This window comes from Stigmatopora argus, chromosome 8 (assembly GCF_051989625.1).
Source record: "Stigmatopora argus isolate UIUO_Sarg chromosome 8, RoL_Sarg_1.0, whole genome shotgun sequence".
NCBI classification, from domain to species: domain Eukaryota; kingdom Metazoa; phylum Chordata; class Actinopteri; order Syngnathiformes; family Syngnathidae; genus Stigmatopora; species Stigmatopora argus.
The window spans coordinates 13,559,216-13,580,081 of NC_135394.1; the positions used below are offsets into that span (position 1 = coordinate 13,559,216).

General features: G+C 40.6%; 1 protein-coding gene across 3 annotated transcripts; it reads left to right on the forward strand.

The window, feature by feature from the left end:
• The first annotated feature begins 453 nt into the window (after positions 1-453).
• ryk (receptor like tyrosine kinase) lies at positions 454-20,772 on the forward strand. 3 transcript variants are annotated; one of them, XM_077607721.1, is made up of 16 exons: positions 454-1,139; positions 6,560-6,681; positions 6,745-6,844; positions 8,719-8,850; positions 8,996-9,067; positions 10,020-10,161; positions 10,231-10,331; positions 11,696-11,779; positions 12,571-12,696; positions 14,413-14,499; positions 14,850-14,919; positions 15,720-15,852; positions 16,951-17,060; positions 17,133-17,292; positions 18,933-19,069; positions 20,040-20,772. In XM_077607721.1, the coding sequence occupies exons 1-16, from the start codon at positions 929-931 to the stop codon at positions 20,149-20,151; spliced, it is 1,899 nt and encodes a 632-aa protein (XP_077463847.1). In that variant the 5' UTR covers positions 454-928; the 3' UTR covers positions 20,152-20,772. The 3 variants fall into 3 exon arrangements, with proteins under 3 accessions (XP_077463847.1, XP_077463848.1, XP_077463849.1); XM_077607722.1 differs by having other exon boundaries at positions 10,023-10,161; XM_077607723.1 differs by lacking the exon at positions 11,696-11,779.
• The last annotated feature ends 94 nt before the right edge of the window (positions 20,773-20,866 follow it).

A 20,866-nucleotide genomic window follows, 5' to 3' on the forward strand; every position in this document is an offset into this window, starting at 1 on the left:
CTGCAAAAGCTATCAAGCTAAAGGCTAATATTACAACAAATATACATAGCACTTGTTCTTCGCTCCCTCTCCATCGCACCAACCGCGCGATGCGTTTAGGGACAACACGGAAAATCGAGTCGAACAAAATAAAATGTGAATTTTATAGCAAGTGCCTTCAAAATGATAAAATGATAGCCTAACGGTCAGATTTGAATCCAAATTATTTTTTTCTACGTGTAAAATGACAGGTGCACTCGTTTTCACATTTTTTTGGCATGGTCACCTTTTCACAGCATTGCGCATGGGCTGCCATTGACAGCGATAGACATCCAATCCATCCTTTGCAATTTCCTCCCAGTCGAAATGGACTGGACGTCCAGTGCCGTCCATAGAATACATTGGGTTAACTGAGCAAGCTAAAAAGGGTTAATGTGGCAGCCGGTTGCTAATGCAAGAAGTAATATTTATTTTTCCCACGGTACTTGAACGCCGCATGCGAACAACCAGAGCAGTGCTCGCCCCCGCCTTTCTCTGCGCGTTCTACCAGTAAAAAGTGAGTGAGCTAGTGGGGAAAGAACCGAGACGACCATGGAGGAAGAAAACCGGACATCTTAGCCTCAATTGGGAATGATTTTCTTCAATTTTGCCAGCCGCGGGGGGTAAATGTACTTGTTTTCTGGTGCTTTGTTGATATGCGCACCGGGTGAGAAAGTTGTAAACCTCGCAACTTCGAGCCTGAAAAGTTAGCCGAATTAGCTCTCCTCGGCTAAATTAGCTCGCCTCGGCTTGCGAGTCGAAGACAAAAACAGGCCCGCCGTGGGGAACGAGCGAGGCGGCCAAGAGTGACGAGGAATGTCGCCTCCCGGAATTTGCAAATTCGCCGACGGGTGAGAAGACGCAGACGAGGCAAGTCGGACGACAACTCGCGAGCCACACGACCGCTGCCATGTTGGGGCGGCCGCCTTCCGAGCTCCCGAGACGGCCGCGCTCGGTGGTGCCGTGGCGGCCGCTCGGGGGCTTCTTTCTCGGGCTGTTGCTGGTGCTGCTGCCGGAAGGGGCCCTCGGGGTCTTGGTTCCGGGGCTCGACGACGACAACGGCAGCAACAACCGCAGCGTCAACATTTACATGAGCGTGGACGAGCTCAACAGGCTACTGGGTAAGGAAACTTCTCTTATTCATGATGTTTGTCCTTAGGAACTCATTAACGTCGATACGCGTCCAATCCAATTTGATTGGGATACTGGCAGCCCCCTCAGTCAAATTGGACTGGACGTCTATCGCCGTCAATGGCAGTGAACGTGAAAATCTAATGCCAGTCATTCCATTTGCCATGTTTTTTTTGGACAATATTCTTTTGCATCCTAACTGTAACCCTTTATCGAAAATTATTGATAACCCTTATCTTTTTCAATAGATTGTGATATGTCAATCATGTGACCTGATTGGGTAATTCCCTGGTGATGTCATCAAAAAATATTTAAAAAGTAATGCAAAAACATTTTAAACAAAGCAATCAATACGAGGCAGAAAATCTCAGATATTTTAAGGAAATTAAATAAAATGTAATACAGGGTACTACTACTACCACCACCACACCCACGTTTTATAATCCAGTGCGGCGTATATGTAAGACACATTTTAAGATAGGCCATTCATTGCATTTGCACTGGTGAGCCTTTTAGTGCATTTTTGTAAAAAGAATGTTACATTTCACCAAGAACAATGACACTTTCCCCCCCACTTTTTAGAGACAAAATGACATCAACCCCTTAGTTTATAAAAAATGAACCCCTCAACTGTCAGCGGTGTGTTTTCAGGGCCACTTTCCTTTTGAAATTTCTTTCTACTGGCCAACACCAATACCTGGTAAAGAGACTAGAAAGGTTGACATAGCGTGTAAAGTCGAGCTCGGACAACAGATGGAAATGTTTCTGATGTCTTTACCAAACAAGATGGTCCTCCAGTGGCCGTCTAGCCGAACGTTTGAGCTCCATCGATATGCGCGCGCTGCGTCTTGAACGAGTCGCAAAAAGCCGTCGTCGTCCCTGATTGCTTCTACATGTGACTAATGTGTTTTCAAACAAAACGCGGTGGAATGCAGAAGGTATCCATGGGACACGTTGCGGTTCTCCACGACCGTGTACTAATAATCCCTCGAGACGTTCATAAATTCTATTTCTCAGTCATTCGGGTTTAGTTAAAGGCTGTGGAAAAATAAAAAAATAAAAATAAACAAACACTACTAGCTAGCTCACCAAAAATGTAAGATAGCTAGGACAGAAAAAAATGTGGGCAAGCTAGCTAGCTAGCGCCCCAAAAAAGTAGGCTAGGTAGCACACAAAAAAACGTAGGCTAGCTAGCACACAAAAAAATGTGGGCAAGCTAGCTAGCTAGCGCCCCAAAAAAAGTAGGCTAGGTAGCACACAAAAAAACATAGGCTAGCTAGCACACAAAAAATGTGGGCTAGCTAGCAAACAAAAATGTGGGCAAGCTAGCTAGGTAGCGCACCAAAAAAGTAGGCAGGTAGCACACAAAAAAAACGTAGGCTAGCTAGCACACAAAAATTCTGGGCCAGCTAGCTAGCTGGCACACAAAAAATGTGGGCAAGCTAGCTAGCTAGCGCACACAAAAAATGTGGGCAAGCTAGCTAGCGCACAAAAATGTAGGCTAGCTATTTAGCTAGGCTGCCTCTTTTTCATCTTGTTTTCCTGCCAGAGAATTTGCTCGGCTCTATCAGGTATTTCTGCACATTTGTGTGGATACTACACAAACCCTCCTTTTTTTGTCCAAAAATAGAAGACTTCTTCCCGGCCAATTAATTCTTCATTCATCTTTATCTTTTCATCAAGCAACTGTCCAACATTTGCTTATTTGTTGATTCTCCAAACTAGCACTTATTGCGAGACGGCGGCTGACGAGCGTGCTCAAATTCTTGCCTCCACGGCACCCCGAGGCCACCCATTGAAAAAGCACACGGCTAATGTACGCTCCTTTGCAAGTTGAAAGAAAACCCGCACTTTGTGCCTTTGAAAAGTTGCTATTTTTGTCACCGGCTTTCAAGTTTTACCCCGCGGTCCAATGATGAAATACAGGCAAGGTAAGGGTCCCGTTTTGAACGGCAACCTGCAGCTTTATTTGATGTTTGTACCACAGGCTTTTTGGGGGGTAAATGGAGGGGGCGAGCGTGGGCTACAAGGGGGTCTTTGTTAAGACGTCAGCACCTGCTCGCTGCCACCTTTTGTAATCTTGTTTTGACGCGTAACCTGATTCACAAACTATTCGACCGAGGAACAAAATGTTTCTTTTGCTTGTCATTATAGTGTTGAAGTATGACATTTTATGTTACCCACTATGATTTAATTAAGAGTGGGCTTGGGACATTTTGTCAAGTTGGAAATTGTCCATGGGATGTAGGCGAAATTATCAATTTTTAGTAGTTTAGTATTCACATCTAATTTTAGCCTGTTATTAATAGTATTAAAGGTGTTTGAGAAAATTGATTTTGGGATATGACGGGATTTGATTAAAGCTGGTTTGCACTAAAGACTGAAAAATTGATACAATGAAGGCCATATGTTGTTCAAACATAAACATGTTTACTTTTGTCATTTCAGAAATATTTATATAGACTTTTATGACCTTTTTGATTAGTTTTTTTATAAACTGATATACAAAAATACCATCGGCCGTCTTAAAATGTAGTAACGGGATTAAACGGAATGGAATCCGGGAATCGCGATACCAATCGTAAACGATAGCACGTAGCAATGTTTGCTACTTATGACAAAGGTCAAGTGCACTTGAGCGGCTTGTTCCCGTCCAGCCAAGGTAAAAGTTTTGATCCCAAAGGAAGTGATCGCTCAAAACTAAATAAACACACTGCCACGCTGGAATTCAAAACACCAAAACCCATTGGACAAACAAGACCGTTAGCATTTTTTAGCCGTTAGCCTTCAGCTTTGTGAGCAAATTTAATTGGTAACAAAGCGTGCCGCGGCCTCACGTCGAGACAAGGGAGGCACACAGAGTTCAAGTCAGAGAAAGGCAATTATCGCAGCACTCGGCCCGTTTTTTTTCTTCTCACGGGAGGCCCATTAGACGATTGGTCGCTCGTTCGGCTCCAGCTGTTTATTAATCCTCCGCTAGCAGCGCAACATGGCCATTGCCAAACAAGGCCAGGCTCTTTGCTGTCCATAGCATGTAATTGCGCTAATTTTTGGCACAAAACGAACCTGTTCTTGGGCAACAAAATGAAGGCGAAAACAGAAAAAGGTAGTCTTGTGTTTTAAGAATAAAAACAACTGATAAATGGAAGGTGCTATTTTCTGTAGTAGTGGTGATGTTGACGTTACGCTTTTATAATCAGCGGTGCCTTGCAACATGTGGCCTTGTAAACATAGAAAAACATGCTTACGCTTAATTCTTCTAGGTTACCCATCATGCTTTGCTTTAAAAAAACAGCGTAGCATGGATTGCCACTTAACCAATTAACGCATCGAGCTGGATTGGTACATTATATATTGTTATATGATAATGTTTCCTGTTTGATTTACAATTCTAACCGCTCATGCATATAAACAAGATTGATTGATGAACAATTTTTTTTAATCAACAAATTAATTGACAAATTTATCCATAAATGATTTCTTTCAGAGAATTGACCTTAGAATTATCAATTTTTTTCAATCTCGTAATATATATATTTTTAATCCTCCCTTTATTTTTTTTCTTATGCTTTCTCACTTTTTAATTTTTTTTAAATGAATTAGAAAAAAACTAAATTATTTTTTTTACTCGCATTTTAACCATTTTTTAAAATTACAAATTGTAAAAGTCATTTTTTGCATTTGAATATAAATTAGCTTAACCATTTTTTAAAATTAAAAATTGTAAATGTCATTTTTTAAATTTGAATATAAATTAGCTTAACCATTTTTTTAAATTAAAAAATGTAAATGTCATTTTTTAAATTTGAATATAAATTAGCTTAACCATTTTTTAAATTAAAAATTGTAAAAGTCATTTTTTAAATTTGAATATAAATTAGCCTAGAGTAAATTAACAGTAAATACCAAGTGTCATTTAAAGGAGACAACAGTCAACCATTCAAATAGTGATTTGCAACTGTCCTAATGCAATTTGGGGGAAAAAAGAATATCAACCATGACCTAAATATTGTCTGCAAATGAATTAATTTACACACAAGCAAGCCCCTCCTAGTACAAATGGATTGGTCAGCCATTGCCTTGAATGGCACTGAAAAGCGATCATCCGCAGCCAGAGATTCTTTAAAAAATAAGCCTCAATTTTCCTCCCGGTAACTTTAGCAATAGCGAGCGACACATGTGCCGTCCTTTGAAGCCGAGGGAAAAATCAACCCTTTAGGTTGCACTGTTTAATACAGCCACCGCCGCCCACGGAGAACCTTTGTAGATCCCCCTTGAAGATGTCGCCCATCTGCTCCCCGAGCGGGCACCAAATGCCAAAGACGTTTTTAATTGAGTCAATGTGAGAACGCGGTCGCAGCCCCAGGCCGTTTGCGCGCATTCCTGCCTTTTTAAACCAGATCCTCCAAGTCGCGACGGAGCGCTTTGGCCCTCCGGGCTGGATTTCTTTTTGGGATGACTTGTTATCAAAATAAACAAAGTGTGGCTTCACACTCTGGTGTTAGACGGCGTGTGACAGAGTGACTTATGCCACGCGACCTCTCGACCCGTAGATAAAATTACACTCATTTTGCAGCTCGTCTGCGCTTGAGTGTTTTGAACTTCTTCGCTTTTGGCACTTGGGAGCGTCGAGTGCTAACAGATGTGCTAAAGCGGTCACGCTCGTTACCTCAGAGGGTCGGCAGTCAACGTGTTAATTAAGTCTACAATTAAATGTTGCTTAAACTAGATCTGGGTGGTTATATGGGTCATTCCGGAATGAGATTCTTTCAAAATAAGCCCTCAATTTTCGTGCTACAAATTGATCATCAATAGGAAATAAGCTACCAAATACTTGAATAGTCCATTTTATCGATTAATGCTTAACGTTTTTATTACATTAGGTATTTATGATACATGGTATAATCAGAGTAATGACATTCTGTACTCATGTTATCTTTGAGTAGCTGTTAATGCTACCCACAAGTTAGCAGTTAGCAGCAGGTAACTTGTATACGTTTTTTTTTTTTCTCAAATGTACTTATTTTGATCATAGTCATAACAAATGCTAAATAGTTGCAATGTTAGCTTCTTCACCTAGAGTAGATGCCAGCTGTCACAGCTAACCGAAAGGATAAACTCACTTATAAAATTAAAGAAAACACATTCAATCAAGGCTAATGAAAGCTCGTGGAAATGTGCCAATTAATCGACCAAATGTTTACTTAATATAATAATAAGTTGAACTTTTCTCAGCACAGATTCCCTAAAAGTGTCAGTTAGCATAGCCTTACAAAATCATTATAATCGGGATCAGTAATGTTGCCAGATGGCCCCGCTTCAACTGTCTTTCGTTTTTGTTCTTTTTCGACTCAACTTATCTCCAAACCTCCCTTTTAAAATTCCCATTTGATGCCTTCTCTCCATTCAGGTCTGGACGCGGAGCTTTATTACGTCCGTGACGACGTGGTGAATCACAACGCCATGTCCTTCACCATGCCCGTGCCCAGTGAGACCAACAGCCTTCACTTCACCTGGCACTCCAAGTCCAAGGTATGTTCCCACATTTACTTAAATGCCGGCCGGCAACTTTGACACCGAGTTCTTGATTTCCAGGCGGACTACCGCTTAGGCTTCCAGGTGGCCAACCCTGCTGCCATGAATACGCCGCGGAGCAACATTTCCAACCAGGGAGAGCTTCCCCCCGTTCCCTCCGGTTTGTTGAAAATACTTTTTCTGCTTTTCAGATTTTGCAATTCCGATTCTGAATCCATCTTTATACGTGTGTTTTTGGTGGAAATGAATTTCTGGTGACCCCACTTTGTGATTTTTCAATGATCACGGCCATGTTTGGATTGGATTGGATAACTTTATTCATCCCGTATTCGGGAAATTTCGTTGTGACAGTAGCACAAAGTACAAAGCAAATCAAAGTAAATGGAATCATTCAGAAACACCAAATCAAATCATTAAGACAGAAAAGCAGCAAAAACACAAAACGAGCTAGGGTGGACAGCTACCGCCGGCGGCTGCCACTTGAATGGGGTCATCTTGGTTGCGGTAGCTAAAACGGATACAGACTCAGAAAGACATTGTAAAGTTGGACAAAAACTGGAACCACACACAGGAAGTCTTCCACAAGATGGGGAACTTCTGCAGACTGTGACCGAGGTAGAGAATATGCAGAGTCACTCTTCCAAGCTTATCCGCACAGTTCCTCAGTAGTCTGGAGCTGAAGAATCAACGGTAGCAGAGTAGAACCCCTCGACTCCGTTTCCGGCCTGGTAAGCGCCGACAGCTCTTCCATCTTATCCCATGATGGAATGGTTGGTCAGAAGCGTTGCTTCTTCTCCCGACACTTTTGTCCAGCTCCAAATTTCAAGCGGGATTGAGGTGTTGCTCCTTCTGCTGCGTATTGTAACAGATAGTCCGGTGTATGACAGCGTAGGCATGGCTGATGGTTCCAAAAAAGAAGTGGCAGAAAGAAGCCAGGCTAGTACAGTAAAGTATAAAGTACACAGTAAAGTATAAAGTTTAAAGTACAAAGTAAAGTGTAAAGTAAAGTATAAAGTACACAGTAAAGTATAAAGTACAAAGTACAAAGTTTAAAGTACAAAGTAAAGTGTAAAGTATAAAGTACAAAGTACAGTATAAAGTACAAAGTAAAGTATAATGTATAAAGTACAAAGTAAAGTACAAAGTATAAAGTACAAAGTATAAAGTACAAAGTATAAAGTACAAAGTATAAAGTACAAAGTATAAAGTACAAAGTATAAAGTACAAAGTAAAGTACAAAGTATAAAGTACAAAGTATAAAGTACAAAGTAAAGTACAAAGTAAAGTACAAAGTAAAGTACAAAGTAAAGTACAAAGTAAAGTACAAAGTATAAATTATAAAGTACAATGGAAAGTACAATGGAAAGTACAATGGAAAGTACAATGGAAAGTACAATGGAAAGTACAATGGAAAGTACAATGGAAAGTACAATGGAAAGTACAATGGAAAGTACAATGGAAAGTACAATGGAAAGTACAATGGAAAGTACAATGGAAAGTACAATGGAAAGTACAATGGAAAGTACAATGGAAAGTACAATGGAAAGTACAATGGAAAGTACAATGGAAAGTACAATGGAAAGTACAATGGAAAGTACAATGGAAAGTACAATGGAAAGTACAATGGAAAGTACAATGGAAAGTACAATGGAAAGTACAATGGAAAGTACAATGGAAAGTACAATGGAAAGTACAATGGAAAGTACAATGGAAAGTACAATGGAAAGTACAATGGAAAGTACAATGGAAAGTACAATGGAAAGTACAATGGAAAGTACAATGGAAAGTACAATGGAAAGTACAATGGAAAGTACAATGGAAAGTACAATGGAAAGTACAAAGTAAAGTAAAAAGGAATGTATTAAGAAATATTAAAATGTAATTTAAAAAAAAGATAGAAGGGCTCTAAAACAAGAAAAACAAATAAGAGTGGACAGAGCTACTGCCACTGGCTTCCGCGTGACGGCGCCATCTTGTTTGGTCTACATTAACCGCGATATTGGAGGGATTACCGTATTTTGTATGTGCTCCCAGTTTTTCGAGTGGACCTTTTCTGTTCGGGCAAGGTGGACGGAGAGGCTGTCGTGACGGTGCAACTCAACGTGACGCTGCATGCCAACAACTACACAGTGCTTAACTTCAAGAGGAGGAAAATGTGCTACAAAAGTAAAGCAGAAAGTTTCTCAAGCCTTTTTTTAAGAGGAAATTTGAAGGTTTACGGGCAAATATTAGGTCAATCCATGACGTCGGATGACGTGAAAAGAGTTTGGCTGTTTAACCTGGGTTTCTTTGTGCTTTTTCTTTGGGGCAGGAATAGATTCCGACCCTAAGATTCCATTTCCTTTGAATAACCACACCCTTCACACGCTTCAGCAGCCTGACTGTGAGTATGCCTTTGTGATGCCCCTCTACATTTATTTTGCTTTTTCCACTTTTCCATCTCACGCTTTGCATAGTGGAGATAGACGTGGATTCATTAAAAAAGAAAGACCATTCATAGACACATTTAATGCGTTCCTAAACATTTTCTGTACAAATGCTTGTTTACAAAATGTTATGAGTTTGCTGCGTAGTAACTAAATCAATATTATTGGTCAAAAGTGCAAAAAGGAAAATAATTGATTTTTTAAATTTTAATCATTACTTAGATTATTTTGTTATATTTTAAGGGTGAGCTCTTTTGTTGCACAAAAAATGTACCACAATGTGCTTTACATTCATTTTTATAGCGTTTGTGGTGTTAGAGGTGAAAAGGCTTGAAATACATCTTTAAAATTAAAATTAGTGAGTTTAATAACTAGCTGAGTAAACAAAAAAAACCCTTGTATTTCAGAAATTTTCAATTCCATTTCGTTGCATCGCTAGTCATAATTCACTTTTTTTCAAAGTTACCTTGACTCTTTTACTTAACTACATGATGATGTAATATCTAATTGCTTGTTGAACATGATCTTGGCATGTGTTGTGTTCAAGTGATGACAATGTAAAGTCAATTACTAAATTGACCAAGGAGTTGCTTGGCAACATTCTATTTTTAGACTCCCTGAAAATGCCCATTTTAAACATTTCACCCATGAGCAGCGCTATGATTTGTCCATAGATAACCCACTGAATGGTCTTTTCTCCCCTCTATAAATAGCCCAGATTCCCATCTTCTGCAGTGTTTGGCCTCCTTTGTGAGCACGACGCCATTAGCACCGCAAGCAGAACCATTAGCCACTTAGCTTACTTCTAACCCGAGGCTAAAGCTTTCAGAGTTGGAGTTGGACTCCACGTCTTTCGCACTTAATGGCAACAAGACGTCATCATTGTCCGCTTTTTGTCGCCCCCATTAGTAGACGGCGTGACTGCACCCACCACCTCCACTCAGGTGTTCTACATCAGCGTCAGCGTGTGCTGCATCGTCATCTTCTTGGTGGCCATCATCCTAGCCATCCTTCACCTGCACAGTATGAAGAGAGTCGAGATGGAGGACAGGTTGGTGTCTCGGCTTCCTGGAAAGTCCACTGCATGAAATAACACGCTTTTTTTCCATCACTATTTCAGCGTAAGTGACAGCGGAAGCTCGCAAGGACTTTCTCAACCTTCCACACAGACCACGCAGTACCTGAGGGCCGACACGCCAAATAATGCGGCCCCTGTGTCCAGTAAGTTTTTCACTTAGTCAAAATTTCATGAATAATTAATTGTCTCCCAAATTGGATCCATTCTCTCCAAGCAATTTAGCATTCCATGCCTTTTTTTGTATTACAATTGCTAAGAAAATGACAAGAACGGCGCATATTTTCTCACATCTTGGCATTCAAAATGTGATTAGCCAGTGGGAATGTCGTCACTAACTGGCTAACCGCTGTCACGAGTTGCTCGCTGCATGTCACCACTGGTTTCAATCCCCTACATTCATCGTTTGACGGCGTCAACATTTTAGTTTGATTTTAAAAGCCAGGATGCGACACCTGGGAATTTATTTTTCCAACACACAGTATAACTTTTAATGATTTTGACATTTGCTGAGCTGCTACAGATTGTTTGTAAGAGAGTGACAAGAATAACTCCAGAATGATGGAAATTTCAGAAGCGTTTCCAACCGCATGAAAAACTATTTCCTCAGTCCTCGCCGCCCTGCCCTCTTGTGGTTGCAACGCGCAATACGTCCTTTGCTTGCTGTTTTCCACCTTCTGCCAGTTCAGCCTCTCCATTGGGAACTACCATATTTTCCCCATGATAAGGCGCTACTAAAAGATTTTCTCAGAAGTGCCTTATAATCTGATGTGCCCTATATGTGGATTAATATTGGTTAATCATTATATGAAAGTTCCTTTAACACAGCTCCAACTAGTGGCTATATAATCCCCCATTACTACTACTATGTCTTCATCTAGTGCAGGGGTAGGGAACCTATGGCTCGGGAGCCATATGTGGCTCTTTCCATGGGTGCATTTGGCTCTCCATTAACCTGTGAGGTGAAATATGGAAATCAGTAGTGAGAGAGCCGAGTCCCGAACGCACCAATAGGAGCGTCACGTGGACACTGTGGCGTTGACGTTACCTCTAGCACCACTTTAATCATAATTTTGTTTTCTATTACTCTTCTGCATGCATAATCTCATTGATACTAATTGATTAGCAACATCATAAAAATGTTGTCAAAAGAATTCAGAGATTTTTTGTACTTCAAAAGTGGTGAAATTATTAAAAAAAACCACGTTTTCATATATTTTTACTTTACAATTCTGAGAATGGCTCTCCAGAAATAACATTAGAAAATAAGAATTGTTAATGGATCTCTTCAAAAGGGTTCCCGACCCCTGATCTAGCGGATGTATAACACAAGCCCTATTACAACTACCACCACTACTGTGTCTTATAATTCGGTGCATCTTTTGAAACATTTTAAGACCGGCCATTCATTGGATCTGTGCAAAATCCGGTAATCAAAGCCATATGATTTGTCTGATCTCTCCACTGAATCCTTCCCCTGCATTTTTTCCCCTCCCTGTCCCATTATCAGACAACCACCCCGGTTCCGCTCCCATTCTCCAGCTCGCAGCCTCCTCCTTCCAAAACACCGGCGCTCCCCCTCATGAAACCAAAAGTAAGTGGAGCAGATTGTTCTACAGTTACCCTCCAGGGGGCAGCACAATACCTCAACCCGCATGCCGTAAAGCCCTTGTTTTTGCTCCAAGCACCCTTATCTCCAAGTGTACACAAAATGTGTGTATACTAGGGGGCCATGGTTACATTGTTTGGATATCATACCTTCAAACCTTACAAACACGTACGGTGTTTGTAAGGTTTTTTGGGGTTTGTAAGGGGAAATCAATCATTTATAAGGGCAGTTATCGGCAGAGGTTGACAGGTATGGGATATTATTATATGAACTGCACACTGCGAGGTTATTCTTAAGGATTTGCAATGGTGTTTTTAGACCTCATTTAAAGGAACTAAATGTTAGAGCTGGCCATTTTGTTTCCACTGACGTCAATAAAAACGTAATGTTGGTTGACCAACATCAGTTCATCATAATTTCGAATCTTTGCTTTTTCACACATCAGATTCCAGTCATCAACTTGAAAAATGATTGGTATAGGTAGTCTCATAAATAAAACGAGCTAGCCTTACTAATACAAATTCCCACGTAAACAAAAACAAAAAATAGCTCTTATTTCTACAATTAAAAATCAGTTTTATCTTGATTTTTTTTTTTTTTTAAACAAGCATTTCTAAGCCCTAGTTTGTCAAGATGAAGGAAGGTGGACAGAAATGGACAGAGAGTTAAGCAAAATGGCATGTATGCTGTCAAAGGGGATGAAAACCAGATCCACCAGGGAGTAGACCAAGCCCAAACACCTGTGTTTACGTGGCGTTCTCCTCCCCGGCATGCAGGCATACCGTCTCTACGCATCGAAAAGAACGACCTGAGGAGCGTGACCCTCATGGAGGCCAAGGCCAAAGTCAAAGACATCGCCATCTCGCGGGAGAGGGTCACACTGCGCGATGTCCTTCACGAAGGTAAGGAGGTCGTGCCAATGCACTTTTTTTTTTGCCATTGAAGGCGACGGGCGTCCAACGGTGCTGAAATATCATCATTCATTGGCATGTTTTCAAAATTCAATTCTCTCGCCGTGGAAGTCCAATATGTTGCCCGTCCACTGCCAATTTGGCTCCCATTTAGCCCATTGTGGTGAATTTAGTGTCTGTCCATTTCCTAAACGATGACTCGGCACGTTAGCTTGCTTCTGGGAAGGGAAGCGTAACATAAATATTTCAATTTGACTGTAGTTTGATACAAAGCGTCAATAAATTGTATGTGTCTGGTCCAAGGCATTCCTGAATAAATCCGCCGTGTCTTAACGGTGAGGTCAGAGTGGAGAAGTGGTCTTTTAAGGTGGTTGCCCGGCAACTTCACTGTCCTCATTTAGTTGTCATTACTGTATTTTCTGGACTGAGTTGCACTTTTTTCATAGTTTGACTGGGCTTGCACCTCATATTAAGGTGCAACTTGGTTTGTATCTTTTTAATCTGGTTTATTGGTTTTCACACTGACAGCTGGGAGGAGGCTAGGTGTGCCCTGTTCTTTCAGATTAGGCGGAACTGTTTACAAGTAACATTGAAAATGACGGCTTTGATTCATTTCCTAGTGATTTGGAGTCAGGTCAAGATTTTGCTATACAAGTTATCTCGTGTTGTTTTGGCTGTAGTTATAAGAATAACTGTTCATATTAAAGTTCTGCGCGTTTAGTAGTTATATCTGCTGGACAAGACCATGATTACGAATCGATGATCATCGTGTGCGGTCTTTTAGTCGCCAGTCTTTTGGTCGCCAGTCTTTTGGTCGCCAGTCTTTTGGTCGCCAGTCTTTTGGTCGCCAGTCTTTTGGTCGCCAGTCTTTTGGTCGCCCCGACCGCGACAACGGGCGACCAAAAGACATCCATAAAAGCCAACAATGGCCATGAGCAGTTTCACTGAGCCGACGTGGGAGTGTAGAAGAGTTTGTATGTACATGCGTTGTGCCTTTAAGAAGCTACGTCAGTCAGGCTCTTAACAAGTTCTCCAACAAAAAACAAAAGTCCGGCAAATTTGGAGCTTTTCTTTAGCCTAATAATTCCTAGGGCATTAAGTATGACTAAATAGTCATTGGCAATTTGTATTTAGGGAATTTGAGCAACGATTTAAATGGTAATTATCAATAACCTTCCGGGCGACCAATCGACCGTGTACCGATGATCATCTAGTGCAATGTATCATCTCAAATATATCTTTTTTTAAAATTCATTTGAACCCTTGGTATTGCTCAGTACCGCGAATAAAAAGAAGACTACCCATGCGGTGAAAGTTGAAACCTTTGCGGGTGGCGAACAGGTCGGCACAGGCCTGACGTGCGCGTTCCAGGTGGTAAACGAGGCGGCTAAACACTAACCTCGTTGTTTGTCCTGGTTGGCCTCGGGGTTCAGATGTTTTTCTAAACTTTATATTCACACTCGGTTGCGTTCCGGCCCCGAGCGCCCGACTGACAGTTTAGACAACGGGAATGATGAATGCGCTCGCTCGGCTTCTCCCGTCGTCGCTCAAAGCGCCAAATTGCCTTTCGAGCGACGGAGAAATTTGTCTGCTTTTGGCTGGGGCGACAACATGTTTTAAATCGTTAACGCCTCCAACAGCCCGATGTGATTCGAAGCGTCGGAGGAGGTCCAGTAAACACCACTGATTTATTTTGTTTTGGGACAGGCACTTTTGGACGCATCTTCCATGGCGTACTGTTGGATGAAAAGGACCCCACCAAAGAAAGGCCAGTTTTTGTCAAGACTGTCAAAGGTATACACACTTGCTGATTGTTTTTTAAAAAAAAATAGAAGCCTAAAAAAAATTCAAGTTGGAACATGATGAAAAATGTCATTAAATAATTCTAAATTAAACTTTTGCAAAACGTTTTGTGGAATTCAGGGCGAATTCAAAATGCATTGTGACTGCCATGATTCACTGATTATGTAATCTGATGACAAGCACCATTAGAATGGATTTTTCTCAGATATTTCTTTAAAAAAATGAAAACTGAAGTAGTTGCATAACATTTGTTGACGTTTTTTTGCAATTATTTAATTATCATAGTGTTTCTATCATACTTACTGGGAGCCAATGAGGTAACTGGGTGTAATATTTTGCAGATCATGCGTCGGAGGTCCAGGTGACCATGATGTTGACTGAAAGCTGCAAGCTTCGTGGCCTTCATCACAGGTGAGCTTCATTTGCAAAAAAATGTAAAGAGGAAGTTGGACATTTTTGGTGAATTCTGGCCTCCGTGTCAAGCAGGACAATTTCAAAACAAAATAACAAATGCAGGAAATTTGGTGCATTTTGTAACTTGGATCTTGTTTTTGTATGTTGGAACGATCATTTGTTTCGTAACCTGAAATCTTTCGTATTTAGAGGCATTCGTAAGTAGAGGTACCACTATATTTTGTATGTAATAAAACGCAGGTGTTAAAGTGGCGGCCCGGGGGCCAAATCTGGCCCGCCGCATCATTTTGTTTGGCCCGGGTAAGTAAATCATGAGTGCCAACTTTCTGTTTTAGGATCAAATTCAAATGAAGATTATAGATGTAAATTATATTTCCTGAATTTCCCCTTTTTTAATCAATAATTGCAGTTTTTTATCCATTTTTTTTTATTTTGGTGTTTTTAGGTCGAAAAGGATTTTGTAAAATCTAAAAATATTTTCGGTTTTCTACTTTAATATTGAATATTATTTAAAAAAATGTTTCCATTTGAAATGAAAAACAAATGATTATTAGATGTTTTCACCTAAGAAAAAAAAGTTCAAATAAACAGTTTTATATCTATAAAAAAACAGAATATTTAGGGATTTTGATCCAGTTCTTATAATCCAATTTAAAAAAAAAATATCTAAATATTATATCTAAAATGGTCCGGCCCACATGAAATCGAGTTGATGTTATTGTGGCCCACAAACAAACCCGAGTTTGACACCCTTGTAATAAAATAACCAATTGATGCCAAATATCTCCCTCTGTCAGGAACTTGCTCCCCATCAGCCACGTGTGCACGGAGGATGGCGAGAAACCCATGGTCCTTCTACCCTTCATGGCCTGGGGCAACCTCAAACTCTTCTTACGCCAGTGCAAGCTCGCCGAGGCCAACAACCCGCAGGTGAGGGCGCTGTGCTCGAGGGAGGCCGGTCCTTGATAGTACATTAACATTAAGTAGCTGCTCATTGCAACAGGGACGCCGTTTCTCCCAGCAGCGCCAAAAAATTTGCGCAGGGTTTCTTTTAAAGAGAGAATTCTGATAAGGACGGCAAGCTATGTCTTGCAAACTCTGATTGACGGTAGCCTCTGCGGCAAGGTTTTTTGAGTGCGTACAAAAGGTTGAATGTCCCCACGTAACCTGATCAGATGCTAGTGAAAAGCAGTTGGAACCGCAAAACAGCCCACAAGCCTTCTTTGAGATTTATTGCGGACGGTTAATAAACGTATTTCACCACATCTGATCGTAAAACAATGTTGCATAGCGGATTTGGCTGAATAAAGATTCATCATTTGCGCAGGAACGGCAGGATAAAAAGAATACGTCGGTAGTTTTGACACATTTTACGCCGCAAGTCGTCAGCGTGTTGTGAAATTGATTGGAAGAGAAGGGAGGAAAAAAAAGAAATCACACGGATGACAGATTTTTAGGGGTTTAGAGGACAAAGATTGTGTTTTTACAAATTTATTTTCATTTTAAGAAATGCTGTTAAGCACTTAAGTTTTACCCACGCAATATGAAATTGATTTAATTGACCTTTTGATCCAGGATTGTCAAAATCGTCTTTGCCATGCTTTTTATGTCTTCCAACATGGTCTGCTACCATGAATCGACTAATGGAGAAAAGTTTGTATATACTTTTTAATTGGTTTGAACCACTACTACACAACCCTTGAATATTGGTATCATGTTGGGGCTAGTTATGTTAAGATTAAAATAAAAATAACTAAATAAAAGATTTGAAATTGGGATTGGGACACCAAGTCGAGTGCGAAAACATGTAAACAGGAAATTCTTAAAACTGATTACTGTAGCACTTTTCAAAGGAAAAATGATGACTGGCTGAAAATGGAAAATACCAAGTACTAAAAAAAAAAATGGACCCAAAAGAAAACAAGGGCAACCTGCCTGCCTGCCTGCCTGCCGCCTAAAGTCCGGTCAATTGCCACCGTGTGTTTCCTGCTCTTAAGCATTGCGTCCCCCTCCCTGACTTCCTTCCAGGCCGTCTCCCAGCAGGACCTGGTCTACATGGCCATCCAGATCGCGTGCGGAATGAGCTACCTTGCCCGCCGAGAGGTCATCCACAAAGACCTCGCCGCCAGGAACTGCGTGTAAGCGTCGGCCCACGCCTTGTGAAAATAGCCGCATTTTCTTTGAAGTAGAACAATCGCCCCTCCCTACAGCATCGACGATAACATGCAGGTGAAGATCACCGACAACGCCCTGGCTCGCGATCTCTTCCCCATGGACTACCACTGCCTAGGGGACAACGAGAACCGACCCGTGCGATGGATGGCGCTAGAGAGCTTGCTTGACAATGACTTCTCCAGTGCCAGTGACGTGGTAAGCGTTGGATTCTTATGCAATTAGTCATAGGGCTGCCAAAAAATGATTCAATTTGATCGTTCACGAGGGCCAGACGATGGTGCGGCGGTTCTTCGGCGGGGTACGCCCGGAATTGGTTGCCGGCCAATCACAGGGCAGAAGGAGACAATGTTTACACGCATTACTGTAATGTTTAACACTATTGTGTTCTTGCAAAGGAAATGGCGACTTAATTATAATTGTGTACAAGTAGCAACAAGATTGTAAATTGCGGGGGGGAAAAATGGACATTCTTAAATCAGCCTACCAGTTTTACTATTAATCAACAAAAGTAGTGTTCAACACAACGGTTTTTTTTCCCCAAAATATTTTCCAGGGTAATCCTTAGTACAAAGACGAAGCTAAAATATAATTGTAGTATCACATTTGATAAAATAAAATAAAATAAACACCATGCAGAAAACCTTTTTTGGGGGATGAATTAATTTTACCCCTGCGACACACACAAAATGTTAAATATTAAATTGAATGCTTTTATTGGCATTATACAAGTATAATGAGATTTAAAGCTTCACCACAGTGCACAAATAACAAACAGACAAATAAATAATAACAATAAATGAATAATGAATAAATAAGTACCATATGTGTGTGTGTGTGTATTTCAGCAACCCGCTTATTTATATATTTATTCATGTATTTATTTATTAACTTACTTCTTACCTATCTATTTATGTCTAAAATGTCTTTTTCTGTGTCTGTATCCTCACTCTCTTGCTACTGTGACAACGAAATTTCCCCGAATACGGGATGAATAAAGTTATCCAATCCAATAAATAAATTAGTCAACGCAACAACAAACAAACAAATGAAAAGATAAATAATCAGTATATAATAATAATACATATACAGTAAGTGTAAGTACTCATTCATTGCCAAAGAACTCAAATGGTTTTGTCTTTTTTTGAGTACCACGGACAGACATGAAACCAATTTGGACTTGGAGTACTGAAAGCGATTATTCGCTCCTCGCTTTCCCAATTTAAATGAATTGGCCGCCTATTGCGCATCCCCGCGCATTCCTGTCGTAGTCACGGCGCCATTCAGAAGTCCAAAACAGCCACCCCTCCGAGGCTCGCTATTTAGTTAACAGCTGAGCTTCTGAGCAACTTCAGACTAGAAGACGACAAACACGATAAACATGACGCATACACTAACTTGTTTATCATTCCGTGCCAGAACGCTCTGCTCTTTACTTCCTTTAATGAACACGTTCCTCCTTTACATCATGGCTGAGTTTTCATTGGCGTTTTTTAAAAGAGGGCAGCAGGATGTGCACGCATGGGAGTCGTCGTCGTACGCTTTTCCAAGTGTGCCAAACAGCGGTTTAGTGAACTTTTGTAAACAGCCGACGTGTAATTGCTGTTATGAAACCAAAAGGAGCGGCGCGTGTGCGGACACGCCGCGGGGTGATTCATGGCGATGTGTAAGACATTAGGACGTGTGAGCCAAACGTCTTTGCATGGAACGGCGCTGCACATTCAACTTTGTGGAGAAACCACAAAAAAAGTTGCTTTTGATATTCAAGTATCATGATTTTGATCTTTTAACAAAGTGTAAAACTCCCACAAATTTTGGATTATTAATCCATTTCACAGTGGGCCTTCGGCGTGACGCTATGGGAGCTGATGACTCTGGGCCAGACGCCGTACGTGGACATCGACCCCTTCGAGATGTCGGCCTACCTGAAAGACGGATACAGGATAGCGCAACCCATCAACTGTCCTGATGAACTGTGAGTACCAATTGTACCGTTTCACTGGTGTGTTAACAGCCAGTCTGAAAGCACAAACACACTTCCCTTAAAAAAAACTATTTGCTATTTACAATTACTACTATGAAGAGAGAAAAAAATACACTTTATTCCTATTAAAATACTCTTTAGCTTGATGAACTTGGGACAGACAGCTGTTAGCGATAGACCTAACATAGCTTTGTTTGTAGTACGCTAACGATTTTTTTTCTATTAGCATACTACACACTTGATATCCATTCTTTTTAAATCTATCAATTACATTAACTTCTGTAACAGTGGCATTCTCTGAAGAGACCATTCCCATAGTACTTAAGAAACCTGGCTAGCCAGCATGCTAGCATAGCATGTAGCTTTGTTTGTAGTACGCTAACGATCTTTTTTGATTAGCATTAACTTCTGTAACAATGGCATTCTCTGAAGAGACCATCCCCAAAGTACTTAAGAAACCTGGCTAGCCTGCATGCTAGCATAGCATGTGCCATATAAAACTGTGACTATCCTTTTTTCTTCGATTTTCAAGAAAAATAATCTGTCATTTTAGCCATAATTATCCTTAAATTCTTTTTCTGCTAACTTAACTCGCCTTACAATAAATGTAGCCTCAGAAATGCTATCCAGATAAATAAGCTAAAGGTCTCTTTAACATCCTAACCTACCAAAAAAAAACATTTCTCATAATCATAAAAATACAGACACTTTTTTTTTAATAACTGCAACTGATTTGGTTTCCGCTTTGTATTTTTTCTCGACATTCCATGTATGTTTTGACTAAAATGAAAATAAGCTCAGAATCAAGAAATTTCCTGCAAAGCACAAAAGGTGATGAAGCGACTGTTCCAAAATATTCCGGGCGTTGAAACGAAACACGCCAACCTGCCATCCTGTCGCATGTGCCCACATTTTCGCACCCTTGCTGACATCTCCTTCCGCCGCCATGTTTGTGTGTCAGATTTGCCGTAATGGCGTGCTGCTGGGCTCTGGACCCCGAGGAGAGACCCAAGTTCCAGCAACTGGTCCAGTGCCTCACGGAGTTTCACGCCGCCTTGGGGGCTTACGTGTAAAACCCACTTGTGCCTTATCAAAGAAAACTAAACGGAGGCTCGTGTCCTTTAAAAAAAAAAAAATGTACAGTCTTTGTTATTTTTTTTTATATAGCTTCCTACAGCATAGCAAGTATTTTCCATAGATTGTGGACTCTCCCGACAAGAATTTTTCCACTGATATTCACGTGCCTTGGTTTAAATGTCAGAATTCACTCGTATATGTACTGTAACCTCATTAAAGCACGGTACGACGGCGAGAAACTTTAACATACGTGAAGTGTGATGTTAAGCCTTTCAACATCAGCATCAGACACTTTTACACTGGAGATTTTAGGCAAGTCTCTGGGTTAGCATCAGCCAGAATAGGTGGTTGAGGGGGTTTATTTTGGTTTTGTTCTTGTTTTATTGGATTTCCACAATCGTTGTCGTCCTGGTGATGTTCCAAGGTTTTTTTTTTTCGGCCATTTAACACTATCTGTCAGCGGGGTTATTGACCTTCTTAAATGTAACATCATTTTTGTAAACAAATTTCACTTTACGTGCATGGTTTTAGGAGCAGGAGGTTCTGGTATCATTCTGGTCACTGCATGTTGAATGATGGTGCTTAAATTCATTCATTATTAAATTGTATTTCTTTGACATTTTTCCATCTTCTTTAAGGAGAGATTAATGCACATATTTCTCTTTAGACTCTGATCTGACTTTTTTCACCAACAACTTCATGAATTCAGGT

Coding starts and splice junctions, on each gene's coding strand:
- ryk (XM_077607721.1), top strand. CDS start 929: ATGTTGGGGCGGCCGCCTTCCGAGCTCCCGAGACGGCCGCGCTCGGTG. Junction 1,140..6,559: donor CGAGCTCAACAGGCTACTGG/GTAAGGAAACTT, acceptor CTCTCCATTCAG/GTCTGGACGCGGAGCTTTAT. Junction 14,500..14,849: donor TTTTGTCAAGACTGTCAAAG/GTATACACACTT, acceptor AATATTTTGCAG/ATCATGCGTCGGAGGTCCAG.